At 39.3% G+C, this 23,773-nt stretch overlaps 1 protein-coding gene across 10 annotated transcripts in view; it reads left to right on the top strand.

Moving 5' to 3' along the window:
- DNAI3 (dynein axonemal intermediate chain 3) overlaps positions 1 to 23,773 on the top strand; it is a 149,807-nt gene that overhangs the window by 34,014 nt on the left and 92,020 nt on the right. For all 10 annotated transcript variants that reach the window (XM_054690865.1, XM_054690866.1, XM_054690867.1 and 7 more), the window contains 5 exons: positions 10,241 to 10,371; positions 13,832 to 13,895; positions 20,011 to 20,141; positions 22,171 to 22,375; positions 23,444 to 23,535. In XM_054690865.1, the coding sequence (XP_054546840.1) occupies positions 10,241 to 10,371; positions 13,832 to 13,895; positions 20,011 to 20,141; positions 22,171 to 22,375; positions 23,444 to 23,535 (623 nt within the window). The remainder of the gene's footprint in view (positions 1 to 10,240; positions 10,372 to 13,831; positions 13,896 to 20,010; positions 20,142 to 22,170; positions 22,376 to 23,443; positions 23,536 to 23,773) is intronic.

Genomic DNA, 23,773 nt, shown 5'->3' with positions numbered 1-23,773 from the left:
GATTATTAACAAAGGTATTTAAAGTTTCCTCCTTTATACACACTATATGTTTATCATATCATTCCTGCTTTCACTATATGTTAATCCTATTTTAGGCTTTATGTTTTATTTGGTAGGAGTCAGTGGGCTATTTTTGGGTCTAGGAAAGCTCAATTTTGGATCTTCTTCAGAGACACTGCTGGCTAGTCACTTACTCTGGTCAGACTTGGACCTTTTAACTAGAGTACACTCTTTTTTTAAAAAAGATTTATTTATTTATGCATACAAGAACTGGGGTACAGGTCAGAGGTGTGGTGGTAAGAGGCTTCACCAGAGACAGAGTGGGGAGCAGAACAGGTGGATCTGTTGAAATACACTGCTGAGGGGAGCAGCGGGGAAGAGAGGAGAGTTCTGCTGCATCATATATGGGTTAGCTCCCTGGCAATGTATCAAACTTGTGCTGCAGAAGCTGTGGATAGCTTCATAGCACTGACCTTAACCCCTTGCATCACCACGGAGGCCCTAGAATACACTCTCACACTTCTTGACCACATTTTGTCTGTTGACCCAATACTGGTTTTCCTTTGACTGTGAATCACAAGTTCACCCTATTCTACAGCACATACGCTTGAGAGCCAATCTCCGCTTCAGTGTCTGGTGTTCTGCTGCCATCTAGTGCCCATAAGTGAGGCACCCTTTGCCTGCCATGTTAGATCCGTAAAGGTGCCCTTCTAAAGTGGTCAATTTGCAGACCGGGCGTGCAGGGGAGCGCGTTCCCGCATCGCCATTTTGCAGCAGAGACCTTTCTTGCTGGAGACTGTGTGAACCCAGCAGAAGGCTCACCGAGGAGACAGAGGTAAGCTGGGAGGCTTGCCCACGCCGGGCACCTTCTAGACTGCAGTTCCAGCCCAGAGGAGAGCAGCACCCACCGCTGGGGCAGACCGGGCATGCAGGGGAGCGCGTCCCCTGCACCGGCATTTTGCAGCAGGGACCTTTCTTGCTGGAGACTGTGTGAACCCAGCAGAAGGCTCACCGAGGAGACAGAGCAGGGACCTTTCTTTGCTGGAGACTTGTGAACCCAGCAGAAGTTCCCCAGAGGAGCCAGTGGTGAGCTGGGAAGGTCGCCCAAGATGCCGGCCAGTACCAGCAACACAGTATCACAAGGAATACGGCAAATTAGAAAACAGGCAGTAGGGAGTAGAAAAACCACATGCAACCCAGCAACTCCTCAGCAAAAAAGCACACCGCAAAAAGAAAACCATCTACCAGATTGCAACGACAGTAACTTGGAAGAACTTCTGAGCCTTCCAGATAGAGAATTTAAAATTGCTGTGATTAAAAAACTGACAGAAGTCATAAAGGAAAACAATGATAAGGGGAAAATAATTAATGACCAGAAGAATGAAATTGAGTCCCTAAAGAGGGAAGTAAAAGAAATGCAGGAGATCAAAGAATTAATGGAGACGCTAAAGAACTCTGGGAAAAGCAATGAAAGCAGAATAGATGAAATGGAAGAACGAATAAGTACTCTTGAAGACACAGAAATAAAAAGAACTAAAACAGAAAAGGAAGGAGAAGTACGAAGGAAAAAGACCGAAGAAAGACTTCGGGAACTATCTGACTCCATGAGGAAAGGAAATATAAGAGTTATAGGAATCCCAGAAGGAGAGGAGAGAGATGTAGGAACAGAGAAAATATTCATGGATATAATTGAAGAGAACTTCCCAAACGCGAAGAAGGATCTGAAAATTGATATACAAGAAGCAAGAAGAACACCAAACTTCCATGACGAAAGGAAAAATACAGCAAGACACATAATAGTAAAGCTCCCAAGAATCCAAGACAAGGAAAAAATAATGAAACTAACAAGAGGGAAGAAACAGATAACATTCAAAGGGAAACCAATCAGACTGACATCAGACTTCTCTGAAGAAACACTACGGGCAAGGAGAGAGTGGAGGGACATAGTCAACAGACTCCAAGAAAACAGATGCCAACCAAGAATACTCTATCCCGCAAAGCTCTCCTTCCTCTTTGAAGAAAGAATATGGACCTTCCCAGACAAACAGAAACTCCGGAATTTTATTACGACTAAACCCCCACTCCAAAAAATACTACAAGGAGTCCTAAAGCCAAAACCTCAGAGGGACGAATAACAACAAAAGAAGGCCAAAGAAAGTTATTAAAAGAATAAATAAATAAAATCAAAGGAAAGACAAACACAATGGCAAATACAGATGCTAACATATCAATACTAACTCTAAATGTAAATGGACTAAACTCTCCAATAAAAAGACACAGAGTTGCAGGCTGGATTAAGAAACAAAACCCAACCTTTTGCTGTCTCCAGGAAACACATTTAGCTGCAAAAGATAAAAATAGACTCAAAGTTAAAGGATGGAAAACAATTCTACAAGCAAATGGACCAAAAAAGAAGGCAGGAACAGCTATACTCATATCAGATAAAACAGATTTCAAACTTAAAAAGATAAAAAGAGACCCCAGTGGTCATTACATTATGATCAAGGGGACAATACTTCAAGAAGAAATAACACTCATTAACATATATTCACCAAACGAAGGAGCACCAAAATATATCAGACAACTATTGGCATCTCTGAAAACAGACATCAGAGAAAACACATACGTAGTGGGAGACTTCAACACACCACTATCAACAATGGATAGATCAACAAGACAAAAAATAAGTAAAGACACTAAAGCTCTAAATAAGGATCTAGAGTGGTTGGGCTTAACAGACATATATAGAACACTAAACCCAAAAAAATCTGAGTATACATTTTTCTCAAGCGCACACGGATCATTCTCTAGGATCGATCATATACTGGGGCACAAGACAAACATCAACAGATACACCAAGATTGAAATCATACCAACCATCTTTTCTGACCATGAAGGCATCAAACTAGACATAAACCATAAAAAGAAGGCAAGGTACTCTCCTACCTCGTGGAGATTGAAACCCACACTACTGGAAGTCCACTGGACTAACGAGGAGATAAAAGAAGAAATTAAAAAATTCTTTGAATTGAATGACAAGGAGGACACCAATTTCCTAAATGTATGGGATGCAGCAAAAGCAGTAATAAGAGGAAAATATATAGCAATAGATGCTCACATCAAGAAACAAGAAAGAACTCAAAGAAACAACCTAATCTCAAAGCTCAAAGATCTAGAAAAAGAACAACAAAAAAACCCCAAAACCAGTAGAAGAAAAGAAATAATAAAAACCAAAGCAGAAATAAATGAAATCGAAACTAAAAAAACAATCCAAAAGATCAATGAAACCAAGAGCTGGTTCTTTGAAAAAATAAATAAAATAGATAAACCCCTAGCCAGGCTCACAAGGGCAAAAAGGGAGAAAGCACAAATAAATAGGATAATAAATGAAAGAGGAGAAATCACAACGGACACAGCAGAAATCAAAAGAATAATTAATAACTACTATGAACAGTTATATGGAAACAAGTTCAACAATCTAGAGGAGATGGACAAATTCCTACAACTCTACAATCACCCAAAGCTAGATAAAGAAGAAATAGAACACCTAAACAGACCAATTACAATTAGTGAAATTGAAATGGTAATCAAAAACCTCCCCAAAAACAAAAGCCCAGGACCTGATGGATTTACAAATGAATTCTACCAAACATTCAGAGACAAATTGGTGCCTATCCTTCACAAACTCTTCCAAAAATTGAGAAGAAAGGTATAATACCTAACACGTTCTATGAAGCCAACATTACACTAATACCAAAACCGAACAAGGACAACACAAAAAAAGAAAACTATAGGCCAATCTCCCTAATGAACACTGATGCAAAAATCCTCAATAAAATTTTAGCTATCAGAATCCAACAGTGTATCCATAAGGTAATTCACCACGACCAAGTAGGATTCATTCCAGGGACACAAGGATGGTTTAACATCCGAAAATCAATCAACGTTATCCAACACATCAACAAAAATAAATATAAAAACCATATGATAATATCAATAGATGCTGAGAAAGCTTTCGACAAAGTGCAACACCCATTCATGATAAAAGCCCTTGAAATTCTTGGGATACAAGGAATGTACCTCAACATCATAAAGGCCATCTATGACAAGCCAACAGCCAGTATCATTCTCAATGGTGAAAAGCTGAAAGCAATTCCATTAAGATCTGGAACAAGACAAGGATGTCCACTCTCACCACTGCTTTTCAATATAATACTGGAAGTCCTAGCCAGAGCAATAAGACAAGAGAAAGACATCCAAGGAATCCAAATAGGAAAAGAAGAAGTCAAACTATCACTCTTTGCAGATGATATGATAATATACATAGAGAACCCAAAAAACTCCACAGAAAAACTAATTCAACTCATCAATCAGTTCAGTAAAGTGGCAGGATACAAAATCAACACGCAAAAGTCAGTAGCCTTCCTATATACAAACAATAAATCTGAAGAAGAAAAAATCAAAAAAACCATCCCTTTTATTATTGAAACAAAAAAAATCAAATATTTGGGAATAAATCTAACAAAAGAGGTAAAGGACCTATACAAAGAAAACTATAAAACACTGTTAAAAGAAATAGAAGAAGACACAAAGAAATGGAAATACATCCCCTGCTCATGGATTAGGAGAATAAACATTATTAAAATGGCCATCCTACCAAAAGCAATCTACAGATTCAATGCTATTCCAATCAAAATTTCAATGTCATTGTTCAAAGAAATAGAACAATTATTGATGAAATTCATATGGAATCACAAAAAACCCCGAATAGCCAAAGCTCTCCTGAAAAAAAAAGAAGGGAATGGAGGCATCACACTCCCAGACTTCAAACTCTACTACAAAGCCATAATCATCAAAACTGCATGGTATTGGAACAAGAACAGACATACAGACCAATGGAATTGAATAGAAAATCCAGAAATAAACCCACAGGTTTATGGTCAACTAATATTTGACAAAGGAGAAAAGACTATGCATTGGAGCAAAGAAAGTTTGTTCAATAAATGGTGCTGGGAAAACTGGGTCGCTACATGCAAAAGAATGAAGCTTGACCACTACCTCACACCATATACAAAAATCAACTCAAAATGGATTAAAGAACTAGACTTAAGACCTGAAACCATAAAATACATAGAAGGAAATATAGGCGAAACACTACGTGATTTGCATATCAAAGACATCTTTACAGACACTTCACCCAAAGCAGTGATAGTGAAGGCAAAGATCAACAGCTGGGACTACATCAAATTAAAGAGTTTCTGCACAGCAAAAGAGACAATAACAAAAACAAAGAGAAACCCCACCAACTGGGAGAAAATTTTTGCACACAACACTAATGATAAAGGACTGATCACAAAAATCTGCAAAAGCTGATGAGACTCAACAACAACAAAGAAAATAATCCAGTCAAGAAATGGACAGAGGAGCTAAAAAGAAACTTCTCTGAAGAGGAAATGCGAATGGGCAACAGGCATATGAAAAAATGTTCAACATCACTTGCAATCAGGGAAATGCAAATCAAAACTACCATGAGATACCATCTTACACCAGTGAGAATGGCACATATTAAAAAAACTAGCAACAACAAATGTTGGCGAGGTTGTGGAGAAAAAAGAACTCTTCTGCACTGTTGGTGGGAGTGCAAACTGGTCCAACCACTATGGAGAGCTGTGTGGAGATTTCTGGACCTACTACACATAGAGCTTCCATATGATCCAGCAATTCCACTCCTAGATATTTACCCAAAGAACACAGAAACATCAATTCCAAAGAACACCTGCACCCCTATGTTTATAGCAGCACTATTTACAATAGCTAAGCTTTGGAAACAGCCCAAATGCCCAAAAATAGATGACTGGATCAAGAAGATGTGGTACATATATACCATGGAATATTACTCAGCATTCAAAAAAGATAAACACATGCAATTTGCAGCAACATGGATGGCGCTGGAAGGGATCATGCTCAGTGAAATAAGCCAAAAAGAAAAAGAAAAATACCGGATGGTCTCACTCATAGCAGGAATCTAGAAAACTTAAATAAGGGACCAGGAAAATGAATAACTATAAGAAAGTGAAAATCAAAATCAACAAAAACTATGAACCAGAGACACTTTTTGGGGGGTGGGGGGCGGGAGGAGAGGGATTGGGGTCAGAATGGGGGGATTGCAATTGTATGGGGAATATAAAAATAAAATTTATTAATTAAAAAAAAAGGTGGTCAATTTAAGAATTTCTATATTTATTCTAATGAAGAAGTCTTTGCTCTAAATGTTTTTGGAATTACCTTCAGAGCCTGTTCTGTAGTCTTCTAACCAATGTGGCATAGTGGCCAAAGGTGTGGATTCTGGAATTGATGATCTGGGTTCAAATCCTGATGTCAAAATTGTTATGACCAGTTTGGATAATTTTGTTTCTATGCCTTACTTCTTTTTAACCCTTTGAAAAGAGAGAGAAATAAGGGAAATAAATAATAAAGGTAGCTATCTCATGGAGTCCTGTGAAGATAAAATGAGTTAATGCATGCAAAACTCTAAGAATAACGCATCATCAACTCACAATAAATGTTAGCCACCATGTGTGTGAGCTTGGGCAAGTTAGACTCTCTGAACTTCAGTTTACTCATCCTCAGGAAAGGATTAATGCTTAGCTATCTTAGGAGTTATTGTGGGGACTGAATGAAATGTTCGTGTAGGCTGCCTTTTTTAATGCCTGACATGTTGTAAGACATTCAATAAATGTAGCTGCTATTATTGTTACTCCTGGTAGTGGAAAAACCCATGACCTGTGAGGATGATGTTGAAAGTAGTAAACATTCAAAGTTATTCCAGTTATGTCTGAATAAAAACAGTTGCTGGTAGTATTTTCTCTGGCCACATCTTCCTTCACTCTACCACTTTAAACACTGTTGACCAGGCCTCTTTTCTTGAATCTCCCACCTTCCTTGGCTTTTGTGATTTTCTGCTACTTCAGTTTTTCTCCTGTTTTCTTTCCTGGCTCCATTTCACCTTGCTGCCCTCTCAGCATGAATGTGCCTCAGACTTCAACAGTGTGTTTTCCTAGTCATGTACATCATATACATCACATATGCTCCCTTTTATAACACAATACTCTCTTATCTCCGCTGAGACTCCTCCATCTCTCATTGCTTCTTAATGTCTCTTGGGTTGGATGGAACCCAACCTACTCCACCCATGTCCCGTGAATAAAACAGACCTAACCTGAGTCATCCCTGACTCTCTCCTCAGGCCTCAAATATAGTCTCTCACGCAGGATAATTAAGTCAATCTTTATTAGGCATCTCACATTGTCTCTTCCTTCACATTCCAGAGGACTCCAACCTTTTCCATCGTGCACCCTCTCAGGAAACATTTTTTAATACATTTTCCCATTGAATGTACATTTACTTACACATTATAGATATGTCCCACTCCAATATACTCATGTATATTATTTAAAAAGTGGAAAATGACCATTGAAATAAGAATTTAAAATAAATATTTTAGTAATTTTAATTTCATATACTAAATGATTGCAAAATGTCTTTGTGTTCTTGTTAACTGTATTATGAATGACATAATAAGGACAGTATGATTGAATGTAGCTAGTTATTTCTTGAAATGTTGATAAACAGTTTGTAATAAAGCTATTTAAAAGCCTGCTGCCAGTATGACTTATTTTGATACTTGTTTTTCAAGCCCTACCTAGTAGGGAAAGAAAACAATCAAAATATGTAGATCCCAGACTAAGGAAGTGTTGGTTGACTGTACATTCTAAATCATGATAATTGTTTTTTACTTTGGTCCAGAATTATGCCAAAGGTTTTTGAAATGCAATATCTAATTTAGTATAGCTGAATTTTTCTTCTACTATATTGGTTTCCATATATATATAGGGGTGTGTATATATATAAAAAAAACACACACACACTTACATATATATATATATATATATATATATATATATATTTGTTGGTTGGCTGTTATGTTTACTTATTTTCCCATGGGTCACATAACCAGAAGGTTGTGGTGAGAAGGATTTTGTAAGCATGTATTTCCTCACCATCTTTCCTCTAAAAAAAAAACTTTAAAAAAATAGTGAGTGACTTGGCAAAATGCCTGAGAAATATCTTTAAAGAGAATATGCTATCAGGACACACAATTAAAATACTCCATTTAAAAAAAGTATATCTGTTTGTATTCATTGGAAAGTAACTAGAGAAAAATATACTAAAGGGAAATATCTTAACTGCCATTTTCTCTGGGAGACATGCTAATGGATGATTTTTTTTTTCTTTTTCATTATGATTTTCTCTTTTTCCCAAGACCTCAATAAAGAACACTTATTCATTTTAAATCATAAATAAAAAGACTTTTGTTTTAAAATAAGATGGCACTTTTAAAAAGAAGTGAGAGGTGATCTTTGAATTTCAGCCCCAGATTAGCTGTGCTCTTACTCTGCATGCAAAATTTAGTTTTAACACAATCATTGATGTTGATAATAAACTTGAGCCAATCAAAAAAACTTAAATTCTGTCCCATACACTGTACTTCTGTCAAAGAAGGAAACATTTTACACAGGGTTTTTTTAGAAATTAAAGACTAATCTTGAATTGTTTGAAAATTTTCCACATGATGCCAGTTGAATAAGGATGATATGAGTTTCTCACTACAAAATCTTATTGAGGATATCCAGAGAGGTAGAGCCCAGAGAAGATATTTTCTGTCTACTTTTTACTGTAAATAAATCTGAAATGATATATGTGATATAAAAGTAATTTTCAAGATCTGTACCATGGAAACTTTAGTTATTTTATTTTTTAAATTTTTTAAATTTTTAAATTTTATTTTTTATATTAATTATTTTTTATTTTTTACATCATTGTTCATTTTTAAACAATATCTGCTTCCCCCCACTCCCTCCGGTGTAGTCCCCATAGATTTTCTCCACCAAGGCACCTGTGCACCATCACCTTAGTCCCCTGTGCTCCTCCCTCCTTCCCTCTGATCCCTCTCCCTCCTCCTCCCTTGCAGTATGTCTCTGATTTATAATTGACTGATTTTCCTTTGTTGTGTTTTGTACTGTTGTAATTTTTTTACACTGATGTCTTATTTGGTTCCCCTATATTCCTGCTATCAGTGAAACCATCCGATATTTTTCTTTTTCCTTCTGGCTTATTTCACTGAGATAATTCCTTCTAGCTCCATCCACATTGCTGCGAATGGCATGAGTTTATCTTTTTGATTGCTGAATGATATTCCATTGTGTATATATATACCACATTTTCTTGATCCAGTCATCTATTTTTGGGCATTTGGGTTGTTTCCAGGTTTTACCTATTGTAAATAGGGCTGCAATAAACATAGGTGTACAGGTGCTCTTTGAAGGAATGTTTTTGTGTCCTTTGGGTGGATCCCTAGGAGTAGAATTGCCAGGTCGTATGGTAGCTCCATTTTTAGTAGACTGAAGAACCTCCAGACAACTTTCCATAGTGGTCGGACAAGTTTGCACTCCCACCAGCAATGTAGAAGTGTTCCTTTTTCACCACATCCTCGCCAACATTTGTTGTAGCTTAGTTTTTTTTTGACATGTACCATTCTTACTGGTATAAGGTGGTATCTCAATGTGGTTTTGATTTGCATTTCCCTGATAATAAGGGATATTGAACATTGAACATTTTTTCATATGCCTGTTGGCCATTTGCGTTTCCTCTTTGGAGAAATGCCTTTTAAGTTCTTCTGCCCATTTCTTGACCGGATTGTTTATTTTGTTTTTGTTGAGTTCTGTGAGTTCTTTGTATATCTTTGTGATTGGTCCCTTATCAGTTGACTGGAGAGAGACAAAGGGTCTGAGAAATCATTCAAGTTGAGAATTGAAGAAAACTTCCCAAGTATGAAAAAGGAGACAAATATAGACATACAAGAAGTGAGAAGAACAACCAGTTACCACAATGTACCATGGAAACTTTAGATCCCTAAAAAGCAGGCTGAGGACTCTCCCCTTCTCACCCGTGAAACACTTTAACCAGAGCAGTAGGGTTTTGATCAATTTTATATGCTGGGGGTTCCTTAAAAGCTTTGATTTGAAAAAACAGTGTTCTACCACTAAATTAAAGTCTAAAATGCTTAGATATATGTCCACCACCACATTGCAGAGGGTATGGGGCAGGTGTGTGAAAACTAAGCATCTTTTAAAAGATCTTTAATTGTAACTATGGGCTTCTATCCATACTCTTTTGAAAGACAAGATACTAACTCAGACTAAAGCAGCAAAGACAGGAGAAATGAACCCGTACCTTAATCTGGAAGCAGGGCTGAACAATTTTCTGAAGCCATTAGAGGACTTCTCCACAAAGTTCTTTGTGGGAACAGAGGTGAGTTATAATAACATGCTTTTAAAAATCAATATTTTAAATTATATTAAGATGTCTGATTGCAACTTCTATTGTCCATATTTGCATCATGAGGTCTTATAATAGGAATACCATTTTCATATTTTAATTTACTTAGTTGCATTTAAAATTTTAACATTAATACCATACAGATTCATAATTTAAGTGTTCCTTAACAAATATGGACTATAAATCAGTTATGGCCCTATTTGCTAATAACTTACTGATCAATCTGTATACTTTTTCAAACACCTATACCATATGGAAGAAAACAAGCTAAGTTTTAGAGATTTACTAAGAAATTTTATTGTTTTGTCAGATAGCACAGTCTAGTAGGAAAAACAGTAAGAAAACTTATTCAATTAAAAAATAACAATTGGATATATTTTATGACATTAGCTGCCATTTTTTAACACCTACAATATTGACCAGAGGAAACTCACATTATTGAACATTGTCTATATATCAGAGTCTAATCCACATGTTTTCTATATTATATCTCATTTACTCCTAATGATCTTAGTTCATAATATTATTCCTATCTTATCAATGAACAAACAAGGCTTAGAACTTTAGCTGCAATTATACGGAGGCAGAAAAGTTCTTTTCATTCATGACTCTATTTCCCTGAAATAAAGTGTCTCTCTCCCCAGCCACACATCCATGGAGAAAATGCTATAACTCTGTCTCAATGAGTGCAATTTGCATTCACACTTTAGGTGTGACCTGTGACCTGTGAGCTGGCTGGATCAGAGTCAAGAAAGTACCTGAAAGGTCAGGGAGAGAATATAAACCCAAAGGAAGTAACATTGTGAACAATATTTTGGAGTTATAGAAGTCCAGGCTCCTCAGGAGATACAAAATATTTTGATGTCAGAGGGAAAGCTATGGCAAGAAAGCAAGGTTTGGGCCCAACCCAAGGGGTTTTATCCCTCATTTGGGAATTTGAATCTCATTTGGTAAACCAGGGGCACTACTAAATAGATATGTGTTTATAGCTAAGGCTTCACACCAAAGTTTAAATATTTTATAATTTTTTATGATTTTTTTTTTTTTTTTGCACAGAAGAACTGGGGTATAGGCCAGAGGTATGGGGGGTGAGAGGATTCACCAGGGACAGAGTGGGGAGCAGAACAGGCAGAACTCCTGAAATACACTGCTGAGGGCAGCAGTGGGTGAGACAGGAGAGGTCTGCTGTGCCATGTGGGTCAACTCCCTGGCTGGGATCGAACTCAGCCCACAGAGGTGACAGTGCTGACTTACCCCTGGGCCACCATGGAGGCCCTAATTTTTTTTAATTGTGACAAATTATAAACAACTTAGTATCTTAGCCATTTTAAATGTATAGCCTACTGGTATTAGGTGCATTCACATGATTGAGCAACCATCACCACCATCCCTCTCCAGAACTTTTTTTTAACATCCCAAGTTCAAATTCTGTTCCCATTAAAACAGTAACTCCCTGTTCTCCTTTGCTCCATCCCATGACAACCACCATTGTACTTTCTGTGTCCACGAATCTGACTATTCTCTGTACCTTACAGAAATGGAATCGTGTTTACCTCTGTACACACCAAAGTTTTTAAAGTAAGGCAGGGAATCAAAACTTTAGAAAGGTAAATAGCCATCAGATCTTGAAACAAATGAAAGTTTGACATCCTCTCCTTGAAAGTCGCAATGACATGAATAAAATCCAATCTCCTGTTCCATGGCCAGTCAGCACCTGCCTACTTTGGCTCCTTCCAGCCCCATCTGCACCAGTCTCCCTCCCTCACTCCACTGTGCTTCTGTCATTCTTCATTTACACTAACTCCTTCTTGCCTTCCAAGCCCTTGTCTGGTTGGAAGTCCTCCACCATTCACCAGACATTTAATTGAGCATTTAATAGATGCCAGGCACTGTTTTGCCACAGGAAATATAGCAATGATTAAGACATGAAATTCCCTGCCCTTGTGGGGCTGACATTCCATTGCAACCATCTTCTGTCACTGGGATTACGATTGATGCTTCTGCTTTGCTTAGAGAGATTAAGAACAGTCCCTCTGGGACCCAGGCTGGCTGGCTCAGGGCTGAAGTGTGAGGGAGTGAAGACCTGGAAGCAGAGAGGCCCATCCTGAAGGTGATTTAGGTGGCCAACCCAGAGATGAAGAGACTAAGAATGTTAACACAGAGGTCTCAGGAACTGTGATCCTCAGAATGAGGTAACAGGATGGAGAAGAATGTAAAGGCTTCCAGCTAGATGGTTGATGATATACGGGGCACTCTACACACAGCTATTAGCCTAGTTCACCAGATTCCTCTTTGATTTGGTTTGATATCAGTGTGCCGTGTACCAGCTGTGAGAGGCAACACCTAAAATAACTCATATACAGGAAGTTGGTGAGGTCTGGGCTAACATACAATTAGCTCCTAGGAGCTCTGGCAAATCCTGGGTGCTCCACAAATGGCAACATTAGGGGCACTGTGTCACGAGCTATAGACCAGACTTGAAAACTAGACAGACACCAGACTGTTTTTTCCCTTAGACTGCACCAAAAGTGGAGGGAGGGCTTTGCCTCTGATCTGAATTTCCAACACCAAACACAGTTCTTGTTTGTTAATGAACAGAACATGGATGCATAAAGGCACAGAGGAGTGAATGAGTGAACCATGCCCCAAAGACTTTATCCTTCATTTTGCACATATCAGTTGTATTCCCATCTCCCTTCTCTTGCCTGTACAAACCAATCCATCCACTGCTCCGAGACCTCTTAGCTCTTTATATACCCTTAATAACTGTTTTCTTCTTACTACCCAGTGCAAAAAAAAAAAAAAAAAAATTGGCATAAAGGGAAGTCATTGTAAGCATCAGTAAGATGGCAGAGGATTAAATATTTTCTCCAAGCTTCTTCCTCCTCTGCCTTTTGTTGGCTTTGTTTATGTCTCCCCTTTGTGTGGCTGTTTCTGCCTCTCTCCACCCCAGGTCCCTCTGCCTTCCCTCTCCTTAAAATGGCTGTAGTGGAACTAGATATACCATGTATGGTATTTTGGGTATCCTTATGTATCCTGTACTATATTATAATATTACTATATTATTCCACAAATATTTATTAAGCACTAACTTCATAACATACTGAGAATAATCACTGAGTAAGTCAAGCCAGATACCTTCCTCCTGGAGCTTTCAGTCCATCAGGACAATGTTCTGTTAACAAAGACTTTGGGAATCCAGCAGTTGGGACTTGTGTGGTGGATTGCTTTTGTTCTTTGCATTAATAAAAACTCAACAAATTCATTTCTTACTCACTATAAATCAAGTAATCATTTTGACACCCTCCCCCCCAAGTACCAAATCATTGTTTGATTAAATTAACCTGTTGTTTTGTGTTTGCGTTACAGTCTTAGCACATGAATATGAGGTCTTTTGTCTCTTATTGTACTCATCAAGATCCTCTATTTTTAGGAAGGTGAAGTAATATACACAGATTGGAAAATGGAAAGAGACCCTGAAACTGGCCGACTCGTGGGTAAGTGCTGATGATTGCCTCATTCTGAATAAGTTGTTCCTTTTCTATGAAGTGTTTAGTAGCCCTGGCTTTGCTAACAGGTGGGAAGGCACCTGAGGCTCTGACTCTGCACTTGTTATTTCAAGTGAGGACTTCAGACAGTAGCACCGCTGTCACCTGGAGCTTGTTAGAAGCAGAGAATCTTGGGTCCTTTCCCAGGTCTACTGAATCTGCATGTGGGTTGCAGTAAGGTTTACCCCCTAATTTGTTTTCCCATCAAAATATTTGAGACACACTATCCAAAGAATGTGAAAGCATACACATAAAATTATAGGTTCCATGATGTTTATTGCAGCATTATTTACAGCTAAGATATGGAACAGCTAAGATATGAAAGCAACATCAGTGTCCACTGATAGAAAATTGGATAAAGACGGCATGATATATCCACACAATGGAATGCTATTCCCTTTCATTTATAATAAAAGTGAGTCAGAAAGATAAAGACAAATATTGGATGACTTCACACATGAGTAATATAAGGAAGCAAATGGATGAACTGATAAGGCAAAATAGTTATAAACCAGCAGACATTGATAACCACACTGAGGTTTCTGAGGTTAAGATGGAAAAGAGGGAGAAGGATCAAGAGTATATGCGGGATGGTGGTGGGGAAAAATAGGATGGGTGGATGGATGGATAGATAGATAGGAATACATAGGACAGATTTTCTTAGACCTTAACTGAAAAAAAAAATGAGAAATACTTGATGTATTGATGCTTAAAGGGCTGAGAAAATGAGTCATTTAATTTAAAAATAACAATGCTAAATAAGTCCATGTCAAATTATAAACTAATTTATGAAGACCTTGGGACTGTTTGGGGGAAGAGACAGTAGCACCCTTCTTTGGGGCTGGGACTGGTCCAGGGCCCATCCTCTTGGCAGCTGAGCCAAGATATGAGGGTCACACTCAGGTTTGCATAGAAATCTAAATCAAGAGTCTGGGACCACAGATACTCCTGGAGCCAGGTTTCTAAATTGCTTCTGAGAGGACCCATGACAAACTGGTGTAGTTATTTATATATTTAAATGGATTTTATTCCATTTATAAAACAACCAGTGACAATAAATGTAATAATCAAGAGTGCACATTTATACACATGCATGTCAGAAATGATACTTCACTGATTCTTCATTCATAATCACAGTTAAGGACCTACTATGTGCTGGGCAATGGGGATATAAGATGACCAAGATATTATCCTTCCCCAAAAGAATTCTATGATCTATTAGAAAAGCTAAACACTTGAACAAATGGTAAAATGGTGACATTAAATTGTATTAGAATTATAGTTGAAAGCAAAAGAAAAGAGATGGCAAACTGGAAAGGGACTCTTAGGCTATTAAGAAAAGGACCTATTGGAGAAGGAGAGAATTGAGTTGAATCTTAAGAGTGGATTGCAGTTTTCCAAATGGAAAAAGACATCCATGTAGAAAAAATAACAATTACAAAAACATGGAAACTCAAAAGAGCAGTAGACAATTAGGAGACAGGGAGGGCTCATGGCCAGATCACAGCAACACAGAGGCCAGCGACAACAGAGGTGGTACCAAGAAGGACATCTGGGTCCAGATGGCAAAGAGCTTTGTACGTCCTACTAAGATCTTTGAACTTGATCCTAAAGCCACAGTTATAAGAGAAAATCTCTTTAGCAGAAGGGTAGGGGTAGGTTAATTTATTGGTGGGACTTATAATGGAAGCATAATGATTGGTTGATCTAGCCCAGATAAGAGACAGTGAGGACTGAAGGGTAGACATAATAACGGATAAAGAATTGAGGGAATATGAGGGAGAGAGACTTAGGGGTCAGCAGGCCAGAACTTTGTGACCAATGGGATGTAGCTGGTCAGGAAGTAGAGGAGTTGCTTTTAATTTCTTGGCATTTGATATACTCAACAAATGGAAAAGAGCTTTAATCACAATGGTGTGCCACCTCAGCCTATCAATAACCAGTGTTCTGGTTGGACCAGCCCTGTGGGTCTTATGATTACAAGACACCTTTTAGCAGTTACCATCAGGAAACTAGTGATGGGTGGGGGAAGTTTTATTATTCACAGGATCTGGAAATTTCCCTGCACACCTGGGGCCACACAGTGAGGTTGTAGAAAAAAGGGCACAAGGAGCACATACTCAAACACTCTAGCCTAGGGTTCTCCTTTTTTTGCGGTCAAGGTTGGGAGCCTACGATTCACTCTTGATTGGTGAAATTAAAACCTAAGAGCAGGAATGTAAAGCATGGGAGGAAAAAAATAAAACCAAGTGCTCCAAACAGTCTGTTATCAATATCAACTAAGATCTTTGAGACAAAGGAGCCTCAGTAGGGGAGAGAACCTGGCTCTTTATCTAGTTGCGTGACTGGCAGTGTGTTTATTCAAGATAGCCCTCTTTGAAGTGGATGATTTGGCAATCAAAGCTTAAGTCAAGCACTTGCATTACAAAAAGGAAAAGTCAACTGTCTGGCCTTAACACTACAACCACCTACTTCCAAGATAATTTAAAACCACACCACTTTAATACTTTAAAATGCTTCAAGATCATCAGTCGAATATTTTGTAAAGCAAAGAGCCCAATGGCACTGCTATTCCCATTGGATGGTGATTGAAGTTCAGGGAATGTTGACGTGTAGACTCTGAAGCGTACACTGCTAGCTTAGTGAGTCTGTGAACTGGCAGGGTTTTCCCTAGGAGCTACCAGCCTAATGTCTTTCACAAACAGCCTGCAGGATTCCCAAGTGAAGATGAGACACTCTCTGAACCCAGCCCCTCTTGATCTGCTGAGAACCCCATGTTCTTACCTCAAATGTGCCATTACACAAGGAGAATTTCCTCTTCTTAGAAGAAACCTCTGAAAAACAGATTACCCTGACGGATGTGTGTTATGATACAAAAGGTCAAGTCAAGCAAAATTCCCAGAGGTCTAAGTGACAAGCTAAGAGAGGCAACCGACGACAGGTGACATGTTGGTTTCATGTACTCGACTCAGAAATCAGAGTGTGTTGTGTGCCACTTTTCTAAGCACTTACCTTTAACTAACTCATTCATATCTTTTATTTATGGGGCCTCCCCTGGTGGCGCAGTTGGTTGAGCGCCACACCGTGAAGCTGTCCACGGCCTATGCAGCGCCAGTTCGATCCCAGTCAGCCGGCAAGGGTCCCACATGGCGTGGCAGACCTCTCCTGTCGCACCTGCTGCTCCCCTCAGCAGTGTATTTCATCGGTCTGCCTGTTCTGTTCTCTTCTCTGTCTCTGGTGAATCCTCTCACCCTCCCGTGAATCTGACCTGTACCCTAGTTCTTGTATGAATAAATGGATAAATCTTTTAAAAAAAAGATTTATTGATGTATACAAGAACTGGGGAACAGGCCAGAGGTGTGAGGGGTGAGAGGATTCACCAGAGACAGAGTGGGAAACAGAACAGGCAGACTGAAATACACTGCTGAGGGGAGCAGCAGGTGACTAACTCATTCATTTTGTGATCTCACTGCAACCCTGTAATGTAGTTACAAGAAGTGGCATTGCCAGGTCTTGAACCCAGGCAGTCTGTTTCCAAAGTCTGTGCTCTTTTTTTTTGACAGTGCTAAGTCTGTCTTTTTATCTTTGTTCTATATTTTTTTGTTTGTTTGCTGGTTTCTCCCTTTTCTTTTCCCTGACTTTCTGTGGACTACCTGAATATTTTTTAGAATTTCATTTTGATTAATCTATAGTGTTTTTTAGTGTTTTGCCTCGCATAACTTCTAAAATGTTTTTCAAGTACCGACAAGTAACATTAGTTTCAGGTGTACAATGTGATTTAATATGTGTATATCTTGCTACTTTATCACCAAAATAAGTCTTGTTAGCATCCATCACCATTCATCGTTACAATTTTTTACTCATGATTAGAATTTCTCTTAACAAGTTTTTTTTTTATAAATTACTTTTTTTTAAGATTTATTTATTTATTTATACAAGCACTGGGGTACAGTCAGAAGCGCAGGAGGGTGAGAGAACTCACCAGAGCCAGAGCGGAGAACAGAACAGGCAGACTGACGAAGTGCACCCTGAGGGGAGCAGCGGGGGCCAGGAGAGGTCTGCGCGCCATGTGGGACCCTCACCGGTGGCCGGGGATGGAACCGGTGCTGCAGAGGCTGCAGGCAGCTTCGCAACCCAGCAGTCAACCGCTGCACAACCGGGGAGGCCCTACTCTTAACTTTTAAACAGGCAACACAGTGTTATTAACTACAGCCACTACGCTATACATTACATTCCCATATTTTGGAACCGGAAGCTTATACCTTTTGATCCCCTTTATCCATTTTGCCCATCCCTTCCTCCTCTTACCCCCACAAATCCCTGCCTCTGGAAATCACTAATCTGTATCTATGAGCTCGGTTTTTCAGAGTATGTGCTCTTAACCATGTCATTATACTGAACCCTACATTAGATAATGACTCTGGAAACTACTTTTTTGTTTGTTTATTATAATTTTCTTATAATAATCTGGCCTGAGGGCTCTGGCACACCATTTACTAACGTAAAGACAGCTCCCTTCATTGCTGAGTGGCACGAAGATCTTTCACAGAACAAAAGGGAGGAAAGGTTATGTGAGTGTGGGCAGCAGGGAGTGTAGACTAGTCAGCTCCCCCAGCCAGGCCTGGGGGAAAGGAAACCCAAGCAAGGGTGGGGGAATCAGACCAGGGAAGTGGGAGGATCCTCAGGCTTGGGCAGAGACTAAAAGGGAACTCTTGATTTGGCATACAAACCTGCTTCTCTAGAGTTGCAACAAGTGGAAACTCCATGGAGCCAGTGGCTCTTAAGAAACCTGGCCATCATTTTCAGTACTTCATCGCTCTCACTCCTGTGCAAGTCATCTCCAAAAGACTCGGATTCTAGCTCGATAAGATTTCCTGCGCTTCCCTTGGTGGCGCAGCAGTTGAGCGCTGGGCTGCGAAGCTGCCTGCAGCCTTTGCAGCGCTGGTTTGATCCCCGGCCACCGGCCACCGGCGAGGGTCCCACATGGCGTGGAGACCTCTCCTGCCGCGCCCGCTGCTCCCCTCAGCAGTGTATTTCGTCACTCTGCCTGTTCTGTTCCCCGCTCTGGCTCTGGTGAATTCTCTCACCCTCCTGTGCTTCTGACTGTACCCAGTGCTTGTATAAAAAAAAAAAAAAAATTGCTGATTACCCCTCTTCACTGCACCTCCAGCCAAACCACTGTTCTCTCTCAGCCAGACAAGCGCCACAGCCTCCTGTGCTCCCTCGCTTTGCCTTTGCCTGCCTCTAATTCATCCTGCCCACAGCAGCAGGGAAATCTTAGAAATGTCAATCAGATAGTATTTTAGGACTGAGGAACTCATCAAAATACTTTACATCTAGAATATAATCTAAAATCCTTTCTTCCAAGGCCCTGCATGATCAGGGCCCTCTTTGTTTCTGTTCATTTCATGTTTCTCACACGAGAGTTACCTAACTCTAGCCCTCTTGACTTCCGCAAATTTATAAAGCTGCAAAACCCTTCTCTCCACAGGACTTTGCTGCATGTTGCTCCCTCTGTCTGAAATCTCCCTCACATCCAAACCTTCCCCTTTTGAACTGTCACTCTGGCACAAATGACTCATCCTCAGAGAAGCCTCCTCTGACCACACAGTCCAAATTATGAATGTCCTTTGCCGTTCTTCCTTATAAATTTTTTTTCTTCATAACACTTTCACATTTTTCATTATTTTGGGTTTTGTTTATTATGAGTATTTGTCATTCCCACCAGACTGTAAGTGCCACAAGGGCAGGATTTTATTTATGTGTTAACCATTGTTTACCCAGCCATCTACTGTACCTGGCATGTACAGGTAATCTGCAAATATTTGTTGACTGAGTGAATTAATGTGTTTCTCTGAGCCTGAAAAGTGACCTTGGTGGGAAAATCTCTGGACTGACCAATTCAATCAACCCACCTCTGGTTCTCTCTCTAATTTGGACCTCATTACTGGAGCCCCAGATCTACTTTTCCTGGACCTGTCTGTCCCCTGCAGGTCTGTCCATACTTCTGGTGGAAAGGTAAACAGTATTATTAAAGATAAAATGATCTTTTCTACTCCAACAGCAAAGAAGCCAGTGAGTCTCTACACCGTCCATGATGGAGCCGTCCACACCGTTCAAAGATCACCTTTCTACAAGGACATTATTCTTACCATTGGGGGATGGAACGTGGCCATCTGGAAAGAAGGTGTCATGGTTAGTTGCCTACAAAACAGAGGAATGGGTGTGTGGTCCTTTGTGTGTGAGCCTGAGAAAGACAATAGGAACAACAGACTGTGCTGACATAACAGTGCTTTTGGAACACTTTCCAGAAAATTTGCAACAGATGGCCTGTCCACAGAACCACTGTAAGCCTTTTGAAAACACACAATTTGCTCTGCTGTCCTGAGGGAAGTAAACAACATTTATAAGTCCCTTTTCTTGGAAACCTGAGTCTTTTTTTATCATGTACTTATGAAAGTACTTATTAGTAAAAGTTCACTTCTTGTATTGTTTGGTTGGATTTTTGAATTGAAGTAACATTGCATTACAACATTATATATGGTTCTGGTGTGCTTCATTTAAAAGCTACATGTGGGGCCTCCCCTGGTGGTGCAGTGGTTGAGCACTGCGCTGCGAGGTTCATTCCCCGGTCGCCGATGAGGGTCCCACAAAAAAAAAAAAGCTACATGTGTACATACTACATTAAGTTCACCACTGAAAGTCCCAGTCTATCCTCTATCCTTTCCCTAACACTCACAAGGTGGGGTGCTCATGACTACCTGAAGTCCAAGGAGAAACACTGGGTCATTCATTTTTGTTTCTGTACCAGTATTGTGTCAGCAGGTGCAGAAATTGAGAATAAGAAAGCTAAGGCATTCCCAGGCATTACCTGCCATTACCAGGCAGTCCAGAGACATATGTGGGCCAAAGTAAGACAGTGTCAGGAACCTGGGGAGTCAGGATTAGGAAGTACCAAGAGCCAGGCACATAGAGCTAAGCTTCCAAACACTAGGGCCATTGATCAAATTCAATGAAGTAAGGGTGTAGGTTGGTCAGTGCCTTTGATGGGACTGACCCATCAAATGTATATGTTCTTTGATGAGTAATTTAGGATTATAAAAATCTGAATGTATTTCACTGCTGGAATATAAATATATTCTTTGAGTAAATTATGAATTTTTTTTAATGTAAAAGTTGAATTTCTGGGACTGTAACTTGCACAAATACTCAAAAAATAGTATGTATATTAATATACATACACATTTGTCATTAAGAAAATTGGAAACTACTTAAGTATCCACACAATGGCTTCTACTTTATCCCAGTATACTTATGCATGTCTGATTTTTTTTTACAATGAGCAAATATTACCTTTATGTTTAAAAAAATAAAGAAAATTTAGGCAAGATTGTCTAAAGACTATGCAGGACTAGGAACATGGTTACTAGTATCTGAAAGAGCCAGGCAAAGTGCCAAGGAACTGGTTTGGAATGTCACCTCTAGAGAGTGAGTCTGTAACATTCTTTGTTCCCTGCAGGAAAGGTTCTTGGGCTTGTATTGGAGGGTAGGAGAGAGCACTGGGGTTTAGTTCAGGCTTACAAGCCAGTAAATGCCCATACCTGGTTGCCTGAAGGAACATGACAGTGGGGAGAAACATTCTGATCTTCTCTCTCTATGAAAATCTCCCAAAGAGTGAATTACCCCATGGCAGAGAAAAGAAGAGATGATATTTTGATGCTTTGCTATTCTACAGTCTTTTCCAAGTAACATTTATAAGCCATTGGCTGCAGCTCACAGACGGAATTGACTTCCCATTTGCATTTTCTGGCCATCAAGCTGTTTACATGGGAAACTTTATACCTGCCAGCAAAATATAGGTACAAGCAAAATTTCCTTGTAACTTTATCTAATAGCCTCCAATATCCATAGAAATAGCAATAAATCTCCATAGAAATAGCAATAAATTTTAGCAGCAGTTGGATTATCAGAACAACAACTCAGTTGGAAGGATGGATCTTTTGTATCAAGCCAGTAATATAAGGGAGAGGGAGAGATATTATAAGAACATATAAAAAAGAGTTGGCATTATATAAAAATGCGACCAAAAAAAAAAAGATGACCATGTAGATATAAGTTTGCTGTTCTGCGAGCATAGCCATTTTTGACTTGTACTTAAAGATATAAATATCCCTCAGGTGATAACAAAAGCTTGTGATTTGTCTTCCAAAATTTTTGCTTAAAGAGTGGACCCCTACTTCAGTCATCCTGTGCACCTAAAAGATACACCTCAGGACACTGGTCCCTAACTAGGCCTGGAGTCTTCTATATAGGCCGAGAAGATGGATACATTGATATCTGGGACCTTCTGGAGAAAACCCATGAGCCAACTCTGACACAAAACATCTGTATAACTATGATCACCAGCATCAAACCCTGGACGTTTTCTGGTATGTCAGTTCTGATCAAACCAGCTAAGTCATTTCACCTCTTTTGTGCAACACAGGAGCATTTTGACTTTCATCTGGAAAACTGCCCTTTTTTTCCCCATCCTTTCACTCTCTCTTGCATGCAAGTCTTGGATATGACCAGAGCTGCTCTAACTATTTTCTTCATCAACAAATTATTTCTGAAACATGTTTGGTATGCCAAGCAGAGGCTGGTTTTGAACCACACAACAAAAACCATCTTCATCTTCTCCAGAATAGTTGTCATTTTTCCTATCTTTTGCTGCTTGTTTTCCAAAGAGAATAAGTTTTGTATTTTAATTTTTCATTGTAGCACATATTTTTGTTATTTTATCACTCGTAGGCTCTCCCCGGGACACTCTCAGGCAAATTTTCTCCAAGAGAGCAAATGACTCTGGGTCATATAGCTATTTCAACTTTAGTTTTTGTTTGTGTGTGTTTTATAAAGAATATTTATTTATTTAGCATAGAAGAACTGGGGTGTAGGCCAGAAGTGCAGGGGGAGAGGATTCACCGGGTAGAGTAGGGAGCAGAACAGGCAGATTTACTGAAATACACTGCCAAGAAAAAAATAAAATAGAACAAGCAGAAATAGGAAGGTGTATCTATAGAAAAGTAATTTATTTCCTTTTTTTTTAAAGATTTATTTATGTACACATGCAAGTGCTGGGGTACAGGACAGAGATGCAGGGGGTGAGAGGATCCACCAGAGACAATGTGGGGAACAGAACAGGCAGACTGACTGAAATACATTGCTGAGGGGAGCAGGGGTGAGACAGGAGAGGTCTGCCTCACCATGTAGGTTTCTCCTGTGCCGGCCAGGGTGGCTGACAAAGGCTCAGGGTCTCAGCTTTCATATTATCAACTGGAAAAAAATGATTTGGACATGTTAACATGATTCCCAGTCATGAATGTCTGTGAAGATGCCAAGGTCATTTGTAACCACAGCCAAGTCCCTCAGGAGACCAAAACCACATATTTCATATTTAACTTCTAGGATGAGTTTCTAATTGCTGAGTTGTTTTCCTCCTTATGTTTTTAATCTTTCAGCTAAGCAGCAATTTATAGCCATCGCTGACTATTACGGAACCCTGCATATATTAGAAATTCCTTGGACGTTAAGTCACCCTTCCACCAATGAGGTTAGTAACTTGTGGCTTTAAGGATTTATGTGACCCGATATTGCTGAGGCATGTTTTAAAAGTATGTTCAGAAATGACAACATTTTGACTTTATGAGAGAACAAAAGAATCATATGGTCACAAAAATGGGGATATATATTTCTATTGTATGAGTTAAATAGTTCAAATCTAGGAAAAATCAAATATGACAAGAGGGTGGCCAAGTGATTGAAGTGCAGATTCAGAGAAGAATTGATCT

Source organism: Talpa occidentalis, unplaced genomic scaffold (assembly GCF_014898055.3).
Source record: "Talpa occidentalis isolate TD23 unplaced genomic scaffold, MPIMG_talOcc4v2.1 talOcc4.9, whole genome shotgun sequence".
Lineage (NCBI taxonomy): Eukaryota > Metazoa > Chordata > Mammalia > Eulipotyphla > Talpidae > Talpa > Talpa occidentalis.
This window is presented reverse-complemented; position numbering and strand designations above follow the sequence as displayed.